The following is a 13,459-nucleotide window of genomic DNA, read 5'->3' on the forward strand; positions in this document are numbered from 1 at the left end:
TATGTAGAACCACAATATAGCTCTAGTCAATCACCTTGCACTTGTTGTGTTACAATGTATGTTTTTTTAACCACAACAACATGAATGAAAGTAATATGGAAAACCTTTCTTATGTTACCTGTTGATAATTGTGATGCCACTAAGGTTACCTGTCCTTCCCAAACCCCACTCTATTCATGAAAAAGGGGCCTCTATTGCTTCCCTATAGCTGAGATCTGTAAAGCAGTTATATGGTCTAAGCCACATACATTCACTAAACATTATTGTGTGGCCCTGTTAGCAAACCAGTGTTGGCCAGGCTGTACTCGTACCCTCTTTCAGTCCTCTGCAGCATCCTCCAGCTTGCCCCCGCTTAGAGGAGAACTGCAGTCTGTGCACAACATGTGTATGTACTGCTCTGCATGCCACAAATGGAAAATGTTTCTGGCATTATAAGCATTTGTTTGTGGCATGTAGTGCTGTAAAGTCATGTGTGACTACCCTCCTCCTGGAAGCCCATGGTTGTAGTAGATGCCTTTTTCTATCTTTACCTGCATTCTCGCTTGGACATCTTCTTACATATTTGTTTCGTTCTATCTTCACCCGCTGTGTAGGACAACAATATAACAATGGAGCCTGTGCCTATATGCTTTACCAGTAGCAGGTGTTGTCACTGTACCTTGTAACTCAAAGACTTCTTCAAACAAAAAGAAGTTGCACACATCTGAGCCCAAGACAAGGTGGAATGAGTGTACACAGCTTGTTACTCAGCAGCACTTTATGCCACGAACAGATGCTTGCAGTATAAGTAACATTTTACACACACTCACATTCACACCCACTCACATTCACACTCACTCACACACTCTCACTCACACACTCACCAGTGTAAAGGGGCTTTCTTTTTTTGGATCCATTTGCAAGTAAGTAACCTGAAGTCAAGCAGGCAGGAGATGGTTTATAAGAACACCCTAAAGCAGAGGCCACCAACGAGTGGCTCCGGAGCTACTGGTAGCTCGCCAGCTCCTTGGCAGTAGCTTGGTGAAAGCTAGCCCAGTCCAGTAGGTTCGTAGAGAGGGTCTGGGCTGATTCAAAACTGTCAGTTTCAATCTTCTGTGTTGCTGTATTTCTGCAGCACCTCAAACTCTCTTCTGTCCAGCCGCAGTTGATGTTAGCTGTTCTTTCGGATTAGTTTGGCATATGACATATTTTTCTTTGTTGAAGGAATCCTCAGATTTTGTAGTTAGCAGCACTTTGTGAGACAATAAAGGTCCTCAGTTACCACCTGCTTCGCTTATGTTTACGAATTTCAAACAACGGACAACCTGAAACAAAAGCAATATTAAAATAAATTATCAAAATGAGGGACTGGATGATAGCCTTGGACCAGGACGGTGCGTTCTTTCATGTACCCGTCCTGCATTTCAACAGACGTTACCTGCTATTCATGGTTGGCCAAGGGCATTTTCACTTTCTATGCTTTTGGCATTGCAATATTCCCTCGGGTGCTCATGAAAGTGATGGAGGGGATTGCCTTCGTACATTGGTTATACTAGGCTTTGCCTATCTAGACAACTGTCTGAAGGCCTGCTCGCCACAGTTAGTCATGGACCACCTCCAGACAATGATGAACCTCCGGACATTGTGCAGGTTCTCGATCAACGAGCTGAAGTCACACTTGACTCCTTCACAGGGACTCCTTTAATCGGAGCTGTCTTGAATACAGTCCAGTTCAGGGTCTTTTCTCCAATGCAACGAGTCCAGGACATTTGGACTATGATCCAGATGTTTCAGACTTGTTCCCAGATCTTGATGAGAGCAGCATTGAGGCTTCTAGGCCTGTTAGCCTCATGCGTGCTGCTTATCCACTTCTCGAGGTAGCATATGCAGGCTCTGCAGTGGTATCTGAAGTCTCATTGGGCCCCGCACCAAGGAAAGCTGTTGGGTGTCATCCAGATTTCGGAGGAGACTTCACAAGATCTGCATTAGTGACTGCTTGACTGCCACCTGACCAGCAGCATGCCCAGCTCGCTCCTCCACTGAGAGCTGATGGTGATGATTGATGCATAACTGGTGGTTTGGGAGGTCATCTGGAATGAGGGAGGGGTGAGGACTCTAGTCTCTGAAGGAGGGAAACCTGGGTCCATATCAGTCTGTTAGAGATGCAGGCCATTCATCTGGCATTAGAGGACTTCCTACCATTCATCAAAAGGAGGCTGGTACACGATCTCACGGACACAACCACTTCTATGTGGTACTACAACAAGGAGGATGGAGAAGGGACCCTGTGCCAGGAGGCTCTCTGCCTTTGGAAGTGGTTTGAATGTCATGACACTTCCCTGATCGTGAATCACCCAGTGAGATCCTTGAACCCCAGGGTGGACAGGCACTGCCAGTGGTACTTAGTGGATCACAGATGGCAGCCACACCCCAAGGTGGCGCAGGATGTCTTCCAACAATGGGAGGAACCCTGGTTAGATCTTTTTGCCACTGTCAAATGTGCACTGTCCAAACATTCCTGTGCAGCCTTTCCCTAGAGGATGCTTTTCAGATGGAGTGGAAAATGGGACTCCTATATGTCTTTACCTTACTGCCTTTCCTTTCCAGATTTCTAAAGAAAATCAGGATCAAGTAGATCCCACTAATACGATTGGGCCCGAATTAGGCCCATTAGAGTGTGGTACCCAGACATCTGATTAAACTTTTAGCTGCAGATTCCTTACCTTAGAATATTCACCAGGCATCAGACTTGATCCATAACTTTTCAAGTAGTTCTTGCCTGCCGGTAGGTGGCTTCCATTGGCTTCACGTTGTTAGCGTCTTCCACGCCAGGAGTGACATGCACAGTACCTATTTTGGTGCCACTCTGGCGCGCTGATGTCTATTCTTTCCTTTCTGCACTACATAGCACTGATCCATAAAGAGATACCCTCACTTTTTTTGACTAGCTTTTCTTGACTTTTAGTCGAACCCTTTTTCGAGAGATTTTTCTCCTGGTGTGACACAACGTACCCTAACAAACCGACTGCTTTCAAACTATGTGGTGCCTTTCACAGGCAAATGTCTGTGATAGTCCCACACTTGGTTTGTCTATGGTGCTTGGAGAGGGAGCATGACTCCAAGGACTGCAGCACCATGCACCCGAAGGGGCTGAACCTCATGCTCCTCACTGCCTGATGTCTGATGGCCCTGCAACGCTCAGGATACTATCAATGCAGAAGGTCCTGGAACCATTCCCAGAGCCTCACCTGGTGGTCGTTGTCTGGTCTCAAGTCGTTCGTTAAGTCCTACTGCAAAAAGAAATCTAAGAAGTCTTCTGATGGGACGTGGGAGCGTCAGCACTCGAGGCGTCATGCTTCAGCTTAGCCTGAGTCCGGGTTCGCTCTGATCTTTCCTGACTTTCTCGGAGCTGGAGCAACCCCTGCCTAGCTGAAAGAATTTTATGAGGCCATGCACTTCAAATTTGGGCAGCCATGCCCCTCTGGAGTGCTGTTGGGCCCCATTGGCTCAGTAGCAAGCCCCATTGGATCGTCGCCGACAGGTTTGCCCTTGGTGCGTGTCGGGCCCCATGCATCCGGTGTCAGACCCAGAGCAGAGCCATGTGTGAGACTGAGATCTTATCGCCTGCTCCAGCACCAGTGCCCACAATGGCACCACCACACAGCGGCGCCATCCCCACCATCATTTCCGACTCTGGCACAGAGCCAGAAGGGTGTTGTCTAACGCCGGTTCTAGTGCCAGCCACAACCATGTACTCTGGATAGGAGACAGTACCTTTTTCCTTAAACAGACTTGGAGACTGAGCCTAATGAGAGGTGTCTGAGGACCTTTATGGATACAGTATCCCCTAGATGATAGTGAGAACAGCTAGTATGAGGAACTAGTCGAGGCCAGTGGGTTAGCCACTTCACAGGACACTGGCTTGGTCTCGCTTAGACCGTGGCTACAGAGGAGGGAGCCTCATTTGCTATGGTGGTTTGTAGGGCGGCTGAGGGTTTAATGGACCTTCAGTTATCCTCAGTGGCAGTCAAGGCCATCGTCTTGACAGAGGTGCATCAGCCAGAAATGGTGCCTTCTAAACCCGTACTTCCTTTTAATGAAGCCCTTACCTACGTTCTACTCAAGGCCAGGTCCAAGCACTGCATAGGTGCTCCTTGCATAGGACAGTTGCCTACCCCCATCACCCAGCTCCTGGGGACCCCAGATTCCTTACCCAGCACCCCCAGCTTGAAAACTTGGTGCTCCAAGCCTTAACATCCTAGATCAACCCTGACACGCTCCACTCTAGTCCACCAAATAGTAAATACAAGAGCTTGGGTACCTTTGACAAGAGGATGTTCTCTTCCGGCAGCACTGCGGTTGGTGAACACCTCATGCCTTTTGGGATGATATTCCCTTATGATCCGTGATTCGGTTGCGCAGGTGCTGACTATGGACTCTGAGGAAGCCTTGGTCATACTTTCCCAAGCTACTGCTGACAGGAGAGTTGCAGCAAAGTTTACCATACAATGTGGACTGGCCACAGAAGGAGTTTCCAGCCATGTCCTTAACCTCCCCGCCACAACAGCCAATAGGCTTCACAGCCTTTTTGTGGTCAATGACCTGGGTTCCATAGACCGAGTGGGAAATGTAGCCAGAAGTCATACCAGTCCTACCCCTCTCCCCACCAACCCCCACAGGCAGCCACAACCTCCGAACCCCTTTAGTTTGCCCTCTGGCCATCATAGGCATCCATTGGGGGCAGGATACGCTATCATCTGCACCACTGGAGGTCATTAACATCAGACCATTTGTGTTGGGTTTTACAGATCATCCAGATAAACTACTCCACCCCCTTTGTGACCACCCATGCCACCCACATACAACCAGCTGATGGAGGACCACCTCTCCTTGCTGCATGAAGAAGTGGTAGGTCTCTTGGCCAAGGGAGCCATTAAGAGGGTCCTGGCATCAGAAGCAGGACATGATTGCTGTTCAAGTTACTTTCCGGTACCCAGAAACGACGGAGGCCTGCATCCTATCCTGGACCTGCACCTTCTCAATCTCTTTCTGAAAAAGGAGAAATTCAAAATGCTCACATTTGCCCAAGTGTTGTCTCCCCTTGACCTGGTAGACTGAATGGTAGTGTTGGACTTGCAAGACACATATTTCCACATCTGTGTCCTGCCACAAATGTTACCTGCGGTTCTTAGTGGGTCAAGAGCATTTTCAGTTTGCCATGCTCCCCTTCTGCCTTACCAGCACCGCCCAGGTGTTCACCAAGGTGGCTGCAGCTCATCTGGGTAGGTCAGAGGTTCCAGTATTTCCCTACATTGGCGACTAACTGCTGAAGGCTGGCTTGCCACTGTCCCACCTCCAGACTGCGGCAAACCTTCTTCACTTGCTCTCCCTCTCAGAGTCTCCCTTCATTGAAGCTGTTAAGAACACAGTGCAGTTTTGGATGTATTCTTCCGAGCAGTGAGTCCAGGAAAATCAGGCTATGATACAGATGTTTCAGCCTTCATCCTGTATTTCGGTGATAATGACTCTTGAGGTTATTGGGCCTAATGGCCTCCTGCATCCTGCTTATCACACATGCCTGTTGGCATATGCATGCTCTGCAGTGGGACCTGAAGTCTCAGTGGACACAGCATCAGGGGAACACCTCCATCATGGCCCAGATCTCGGAGGGAACTGCGAAAGATCTGCAGTTATGCTGACGAACTGCATTTGGGTCCCTGGCAGACTCCTCTCCCTTCCCCAACCAGAGCTGATTGCAGTGACAGATGCATCACTTCTGGGTTGAGACCGTCATCTAGGAGAGGTGGAGATCAGAGGACTCTTGTCTCAGTGCAGAGTCTGGGCTCCATATTAACCTGTTGGGGCTTCGGTTGATCAACTTGGCATTGAAAGCTTTTCTTCCTTCAATCAAGGGAAGGCTGATGCAGGTGTTCACGAGAGATACCATCAACATGAGGTACTGCAACAAACCAGGCGGGTTTGGTCATGGACTCCTTATCAAGATGCTCTGCATCCCTGGATGTAGCTGGAATGCCGGGGCATTTCCCTGATGGTTCATCATCTGGCAGGCGCTCTAAGCGTCAGTGTAGACAAACTGAACTAAAGATTTCTAGCGGGACATGAAGGGCTTCTCCATCTGGAAGTGGCACAAGGTCTCTTTCAAGAGTGGGAAGAGCCTTGGTTAAATCGGATTGCTACTGCCAAGAATGTGTAATGTTAGCAGTTTTGCATGCTGGAGTTTCCAAGGTGGCTCTCGCTCTGAGACTCTTTTTGTCTTGAATGGAGCTCCAGCCTCCTGTATGCCTTTCTGCCAATACCACTGCTGCCCAGAGTTCTCAAGAAGATCAGGAACAACTGGGCCCACATCTTTCTTGTGGGTCTAGATTGGGCACGAAGAGTCTGGTATCCCAAGCTGTTGATCATGAGCATCGGTCCTCCAGTCAGGCTACCTCTCAAGAGGGTCTTCTGTCACAGCAACAGGGGAAGCATCCAGACCTGCACACCCTTCATGCATGGAAATTGAGTGGCGACAGTTGACAGCTTTCAAACTTCCTCCCCAAGTCTGTGATGTTATTCTGGCAGCCAGGCGACCCTCCACCAAGTCGGTATACGCCTTCCACTGGGATTAACTTTATGGCATGGTGTGCTTCTAGGGATCATTGATCCTCTTTCTGCACCTTATTTATCGTCCATTTTGTGTGGTTGCCAGACCAACCTTCTTTATTCAAGTCATCTGTTGTTGCTAAGTTCCTCAAAGGCTTGCAAAATATGTTTCCTCCCAGGCTATTCTTCATGCTCCAGTACAGTAGGATTTTAACTTTTTTCTGATTTTATATTTTAGTTTTTTTTTTGTTTTTGTTTTTGTTTTTAATGTGTGTACCCTTTGAGCCTCTGCACAATTGTTATCTTTGGTTATTGACGATCAAGACTGCTTTTCTGGTGACCATACCAGCGGCCAGGATGGTAAGTGAATTTTAGGTGCTCTCTGCACACTCTCCGTACACAGTCATATCTGGACAAGCTGGTAATCCAGACACGTGCCTACTTCCTTTCAAAGGTTGTGACTCCTTTCCATGTAGGCTAAAACATCACCCTGACAACTTTTTTTTTTTTTCTCTGCCTCACCCCTCTAAAGAAGAAGAGAGACTCCACCGACTGGACCAAAGAGTAGAGCTGTTCTACCTTAATCGCACAAAAGAGTTCTGGGTGGATGATCAACTCTTCATGGGATACGCAGGGGCCAAGAAAGGGAAGGCTGTGCACAAAAAAGAGAATCTCAAGATGGATAATACTCTGCATCAAGATCTGCTCTACCTTGGCCAGGAAGCAACTTCCTGAGGGGCTTGCATTCACTTTCCACCAGAGCCAAAGCTGCGACCACTGCGTTCACCCGCGGAGTCCATTCTACGGAACATCTGTCAAGCAGCATCTTTGCACACATTTACCCAAGACTACTGACTGGATAGTCAGATCCGTCATGACTGGCTCTTCACCTGTTCGGTCCTGCAGGACTTTGTGGTTTAAATCGGCTTTGCAGTCTAGCCTTTGGGGAGGCATTGCTTGGGTATCTATTCTGAGGCAAGGAATCTGTGGCTAAGTTACTTACATTTGGTAACATCTTATTTGGTAGAGACTCTATCTAGCCTCAGATTCCTTACCAGCCATCCTGTCCTCCTCGCTCTGTGAGCTGATTACAGGGTAAGGGTCACCCTTCTAAGGGCCTTAGAATTTCAAACCAATTTTTTGTTTTTATCATGGCTCCACAGTCCTGACGTGAAAAATTGCAAAGGGGAGTGATATCTTGCAGGGGCTGTGTGTATGCAAGTACTGCACACACCATTTCTGGCACGTCCGGTACAGAGCCGCTCTATGCCACATGCCGGTGCGCAGGGGTACTGCAAGAAACTTACAGATCCAGTCTGATGCCTGGGGAATATTCAAAGGTGAGGAATCTGCTGCTAGATAGAGCCTACCACATAAGGCATTACCAAAGGTAAGTAACTTTGTTTTTCTGAGGATATGCATCTGCCCTACGGTCAGGCTATCACTTCAGGAGGAACTTCTGTCACTGCATCTTGGCAAGATTCTCCACCTGAGGTACCCACAAACAGCAAGGCGACAGCGGGAAGCAACAGGAGGGAAAGAGCTCTGACACGAGTGGTAGAGGAATGCCAGACATGCAAGAGAGTGCAGAAACAGACAAATGATGTGGGAGACAACCGTCCACAGCACAATGTCTCTCAACCCAAAAAGGGACAGGACCTGCACTAGGCTCCCACCTTGTTCCTCGAAGAATGTGGCTCAGCCAAGTGGGTGCTAGAGTAGTGGCGTGGTCCTCTACACCAATGTAGATGAGCAATAAGTGGGAAGGGAGCAAGTGAGAAGAGGGCAGCAATGAGCAGAGGACACCTGAGAGAAGGGCCAGGGAGAAGGTCACATAGAAACCCAGTAAAAAGCCATTAGAGGGCCACAGTAACCTTGTGGCAGTAATGTGGATACATGGCAGAATTTAGCCTAATAAGGGAAATCACAAATAGCAAGTTGTTTTTGAGTTGTGTTACGTTGAGTGGCTTGTTAAGTCTGGGAAAGAGAGAGATGCTTATATAATAAAAAGTAAAAGTTATTCTCTTGAGGCAGACTTTGGGGAATACTTGAGAAGAGGTATATACTGAGGGGAATGGAAGGAGAAAGCAATTAGCATGAAAAAGAAGGGGAAGCAAAATGTTAATAGTTGCAACTAAGAAAGAAAAGGAGCACATGAGAGAGTCTTAAAAAATCATACATGGCTGTGTGTTCTTTGTTCCTCTAAGGATGGGAGCCTCGATGCTTGGTGCCTCAAAGAAGACATGTAAGAAGAACAGAAGGAGATTCTTCAGCCAAGACTATTCCATGGGAGTGCTGTATGCTCTCTGCCCAACTAGCTTCCTAATTGACAGGATGTTGGAAGGAATAAACCACCCTGTTGTGTGTTTCAAGACATTTTTGTAAAAACTCCCAATTTTAGTCTATGAATAAATACTTGGAAGAAAAATAAACAAGTGTCTCCTGGTAACTATGACTGAACCCTAACACTCCACCTCCTTGCCTGGAAATTGAGCAGCAACAATTGATGGCAATTGATTTGCCACCCTTGGCTGTGAATATTCTTCTTGTTTACAAGGTGCCCTTCCACGTAGTCTAGTTATGTTGAGCTGGTACAAGTTTCTAGGTTTGCGTGGAGTTCTCAGAACAGACATTTTGCAAGCCAAACTGTGGCACTATAAAAGGGTATTTACCTGCCTTTTTGCATTTACTGGCCAGCTGTTCCTGTTTAATTGGCCTGTTATGATGTGGTTTATTAAAGGTTTGATACATATGTTCCCTCCCAAACCATTTGTGATGCCACAGTGGGACATGATGCTTTCCATGTGTACTACCTTCAAGCCGATGCACAGCTGTTTGTTGTGTCTTCTGGTCCTAAACACTGTTGCATGAGTGAGGTCCAGGCTCTCTTGGTGAAACATCCCTACACCACTTTATTCTTGACAAATTGGTGCTGAGGATCAGGGTGGACTTCTTGCCAAAGTTCATGACTCCTTTTCACATTGGGCAATCCTTCACCCTCTCGATGTTCTTAGCCCAGGTTCACCCCATGAAAGAGGAGGAGAGACTTCATTGGCTGTGCCCTAAAAGATTTTCAAGCTTTTACAAGAATCACACCAAAGACCATTAGGTGGACGCTTTTTGTGGGGTTCCTTCAGGCAAAGAAGGGGAAGGTGTTGCAGAAAAGGACACCATCAGGGTGGATAGTCCTTCGCATTGCCCAAAAAGCATCTTCCGATAGAACAGAGGGCCCATTCCTCCAGGACCATGGCTCCTACCAAGGCATTGGCATGTGGGATACCGATTATTGACTTCTGAGAGGCTTGATGTCGGTGTTGGTGCATATTTGTACTAAGCACTACTCCTTTGACAACCAGTTCTGAAGTGAAGGACACTTTGTCTATTTGGTCTTGCACTGCTTTTTCGTCTGAGCCCACTCTACAGGCCTTGTACCTTTGAGATGTATTGCTTTGGTATCTATTCTAAAGGTGAGGAATCAGGAGTGACAAATATCCATCAGAAGAATAATTTACTTACCATTGATAACACTCTTCTGCTGGTTAGTCTATATAATCACAGATTGTTGACTGCTCTGCTTCTTCCATGTTCCCCATCTAAAAACGTTTTAAAAAATAGAGTAACTTGATACCTTTGTTTTCTTAGTGAAGCACTTTGATCTTGTTCCTTTCTTTTGGAACATCATTTGGTGGAGTGCAGCACTCAATCCTAAGAAGTTGGAGTTGAGGGTTAAGAGATCTGTAGAAAAAAACATTTGTCGGGGTTAGGGAACACTTCCCAATCTCAGGACTGTGCTGGTAGAACATTTCTTATGCTGAACATCTATAATAATCCTTTTTAGGTCACAGCAAATGAATCCTTGTGTTCCATTTAAATAAAGTATTATCAAATCATTCTTTCTTGCATTTGCTATGCCATCGACTCTATCTAAATGTATCTACACAGTTTTACTGGTCTTTCAATCACCTTGTTGACTCCTCTGTTTATCCCAATCATATATGAAACCTAATATTAAGTATCACCTAGATGTAGCATGGCAACAACCAAAGTTGTATTGAAACCGAAACAAAATAAATATTTCAGGGATTGCCCCTTTAATGATCATAAAAAAAGTTAACCTAAGGGTGTCTTGCTTTTGCCATAGAATACAAATGCCAGTACTTATCTGACAACAGTGAACCAATAGCTGGGAGAAGCAATTATTCATGGTGAGCCACAAAATGTTTGTTGCCATTCAAACTGCACTTCTGCCCTTAGTGTAGGCTTGTTAATTGCTTTGATTGTCCCCTGAAGAAAAGTATGGCAAGCGCATAGAGTTAGTACTCTCTCTAGTATTTATATTTCTGTTTGTGCAAATTGCAACTTATCTCTGCTTTACAGTAAGTACTAACTCACTGTAAAAGCATATGAGTTCCACTTTGCATCTTAGAAGTATTACTGAAAAAATGGCAACGTTGTATTTTTTTGGGGGAAAAATGTTATGTCCTGACCATATTTTTTTGTTCTAGGATGCCATTGATTTATTTCTTGGAAATTATTCTGTGGATGAAGCAGATTCTGCGAACCCGCTCCATGTTCATAAAGACTGGAAATTCTTAGCCGTAAGTTGGGGTGTCTGTGGAGTAGTATATTTGCTTTTGTATTCTGGATAGTATGTTTCCAGGCATTCTGTATTTTAACATTTCTCTATTGCATCCATTTCAGATGGGATGTTACTTTCGTGAAGCTTTTTATAATGGTTGAAACAATTTCCAAAACTTTTGTTTCTAATACAGTTTACCTTATCTATTAAGGCCAGTGGGAAGAAGGAAGTATCTGAGAAGCAAACCATGCATGATATGCTTGCACTACATAAGCTTCTTCCAGACCTTAGAGAGTTATATTATAGTTTTCATTTGATCAAGGAGCAGATGCACCACAACAGCCAAATCACAGAATTGATCCTTTCTTTATTTTATTTTCTCCACAGGCAGATAAGCACTTTCAAATGTTATGCTCTCAACTGTCCTGAATTACCTGTGTTTGTGGATGAATCAGTATTACGAAATGTGCAAGAACACCCTACTTCTAGGTTTCTTTCCCGTGCACATCTAATCAGGAATAACCCTGTGAAAATGTGCAAGGGGTAAGGGATGTGGAATGAGGGAAAAACATTTTTTTCCAAATCCCAGGTTTAAAACCCAGAAAACAGTGGTAGTACTGCATCCCAAAGGTCTGGTCTGCTGCACTTGTAATTTCACTTGTGGTATCCCCAGCAAACTGCAGCACCGACCAGCAGTCAACAACCTACAGGTTTTATCAGACATTGCCTAAGGGAGGGGGCTCTGTAACATATGCCCTTCCATTTATTCCCTAAGTACAGCACCTAATACCCATGGTCAGACCAACATAGTGTTTGCAGCCTTCATCTCTCCTCCGACTACGACAACACCACCTGTGATGTATGCCTAGTTTTCTGGTGCACAAATACACTCCAGTACCGTATAGAGATGCTGGGTGCATCATAAGATGCAGGGACAACCCTTGTCTGAAACCCCAGACATTTTCAGGGAGCAAAGCCCTCTTGACAAAAAGGATTTCTGGTGAAAGAGGGCACACCCAGCCCTGACACCATCTCCTTCCGTGCCTCTGAAGAGGGACACAATGATGCCAAGCCTCAGAAACCTTCTAATCACCATACCAAGACTATGCATAGGTCTGCAAGTTCAACACCAGTGCTCAAAGGCTAGGTTCCGAAGACTTTAACCAAACAGCACATCAAGACTGTTCACAGCTCCTGCAGGAGTAAGGCACTGAGCCCCAGGCAAGCCGTAAAAGGCAATGACCATCAAGTCTGGTGCTAACACCTAGTGTAGGCCAACATCAAGAGCAGCCTTTGATGTCTGCCAAGCTACCGCTTAAGAGCTTTGAGCCATGCCAGCAGGCAAGTCTGCCTCGACCCCAAGGTATCGAGTGTCCTCCCTCGGAACCCAGGTGTACACCGGAAGCTGCTGCCAGACTGATGCTGAAACTGCCTTTAATGTCAGGGCTCCCATCCTTCAGCCACTGCTGCCAGTCCCTGACGCTAAGTACAGAAACTTCTTTATAACCCAGATACTGACAAGATCCTCACCAAGGCTCCATATGTGCTTTCATCCTTCCTCAAAAAGTGAAGGCTGGTGTTTGAGGTTGAAATTACTTTTGAGGCATCTAGGCAGGCCTCATTACCCCAACAACGAGGTAAATCACAAGCCCACCACCCAAACCTCATAATCTAAGGCACTCTCCTCCCCACCCACTCAATCTGCCACACCCCCTTGGCCTCCTCCAGACCCCAAGAGGTCAGTCAGTTCACCCCATTCCTTGCAGCCCTTGTGAGCCACTAAAGCCTGATTAGCTCCTATTTCTTAGGGAAGGATAGGATTCCTGGGAGGCCTATGCTTTCAGCTGTACAGACAACCAAGGCATAGAGCCGTACCCTGCCAAACCTGCCTCTGATGACACTATCACCTAACACATGCTTATTCAGAGGGCTGCCCAACACTACACTGTGGACATGACACTTCCAATGACCCTTCCCATCATTTCCTTGCAGAAACTATTTTAAAGATCAAGTCTGTAATGCAGTTTCTCCCAAGCTAAAGCGTATGATGAATCCCTTATACAACTTTGAAAGGCCTGTAAAGGTTAATGTTGTCATGGCAAGGGTGGACAAAAAGTATAAGATACCACCCTGTGACCACTCTGCATTAGGAGTTGGGTTTACCTAGAACACATAGTGGTGCATATTGCACAGAAACATACCTTTACATAAACAACGGGCCCACCAGAAAAAGAGAGCAAGTGTGTTGATGTAGCAGGCAAAACTCTGGCAGAGAGGGACGCCACACTTTGATACACT

The 13,459-nt window shown here is 46.3% G+C and overlaps 1 protein-coding gene across 2 annotated transcripts in view; it reads left to right on the forward strand.

Annotated features, from left to right (window-relative positions):
• SACM1L (SAC1 like phosphatidylinositide phosphatase) overlaps positions 1 to 13,459 on the forward strand; it is a 270,638-nt gene that overhangs the window by 185,549 nt on the left and 71,630 nt on the right. For both annotated transcript variants that reach the window (XM_069216268.1, XM_069216274.1), the window contains exon 18: positions 11,088 to 11,180. In XM_069216268.1, the coding sequence (XP_069072369.1) occupies positions 11,088 to 11,180 (93 nt within the window). The remainder of the gene's footprint in view (positions 1 to 11,087; positions 11,181 to 13,459) is intronic.

The sequence above is a fragment of the Pleurodeles waltl genome, chromosome 2_1, assembly GCF_031143425.1.
Source record: "Pleurodeles waltl isolate 20211129_DDA chromosome 2_1, aPleWal1.hap1.20221129, whole genome shotgun sequence".
NCBI lineage: Eukaryota > Metazoa > Chordata > Amphibia > Caudata > Salamandridae > Pleurodeles > Pleurodeles waltl.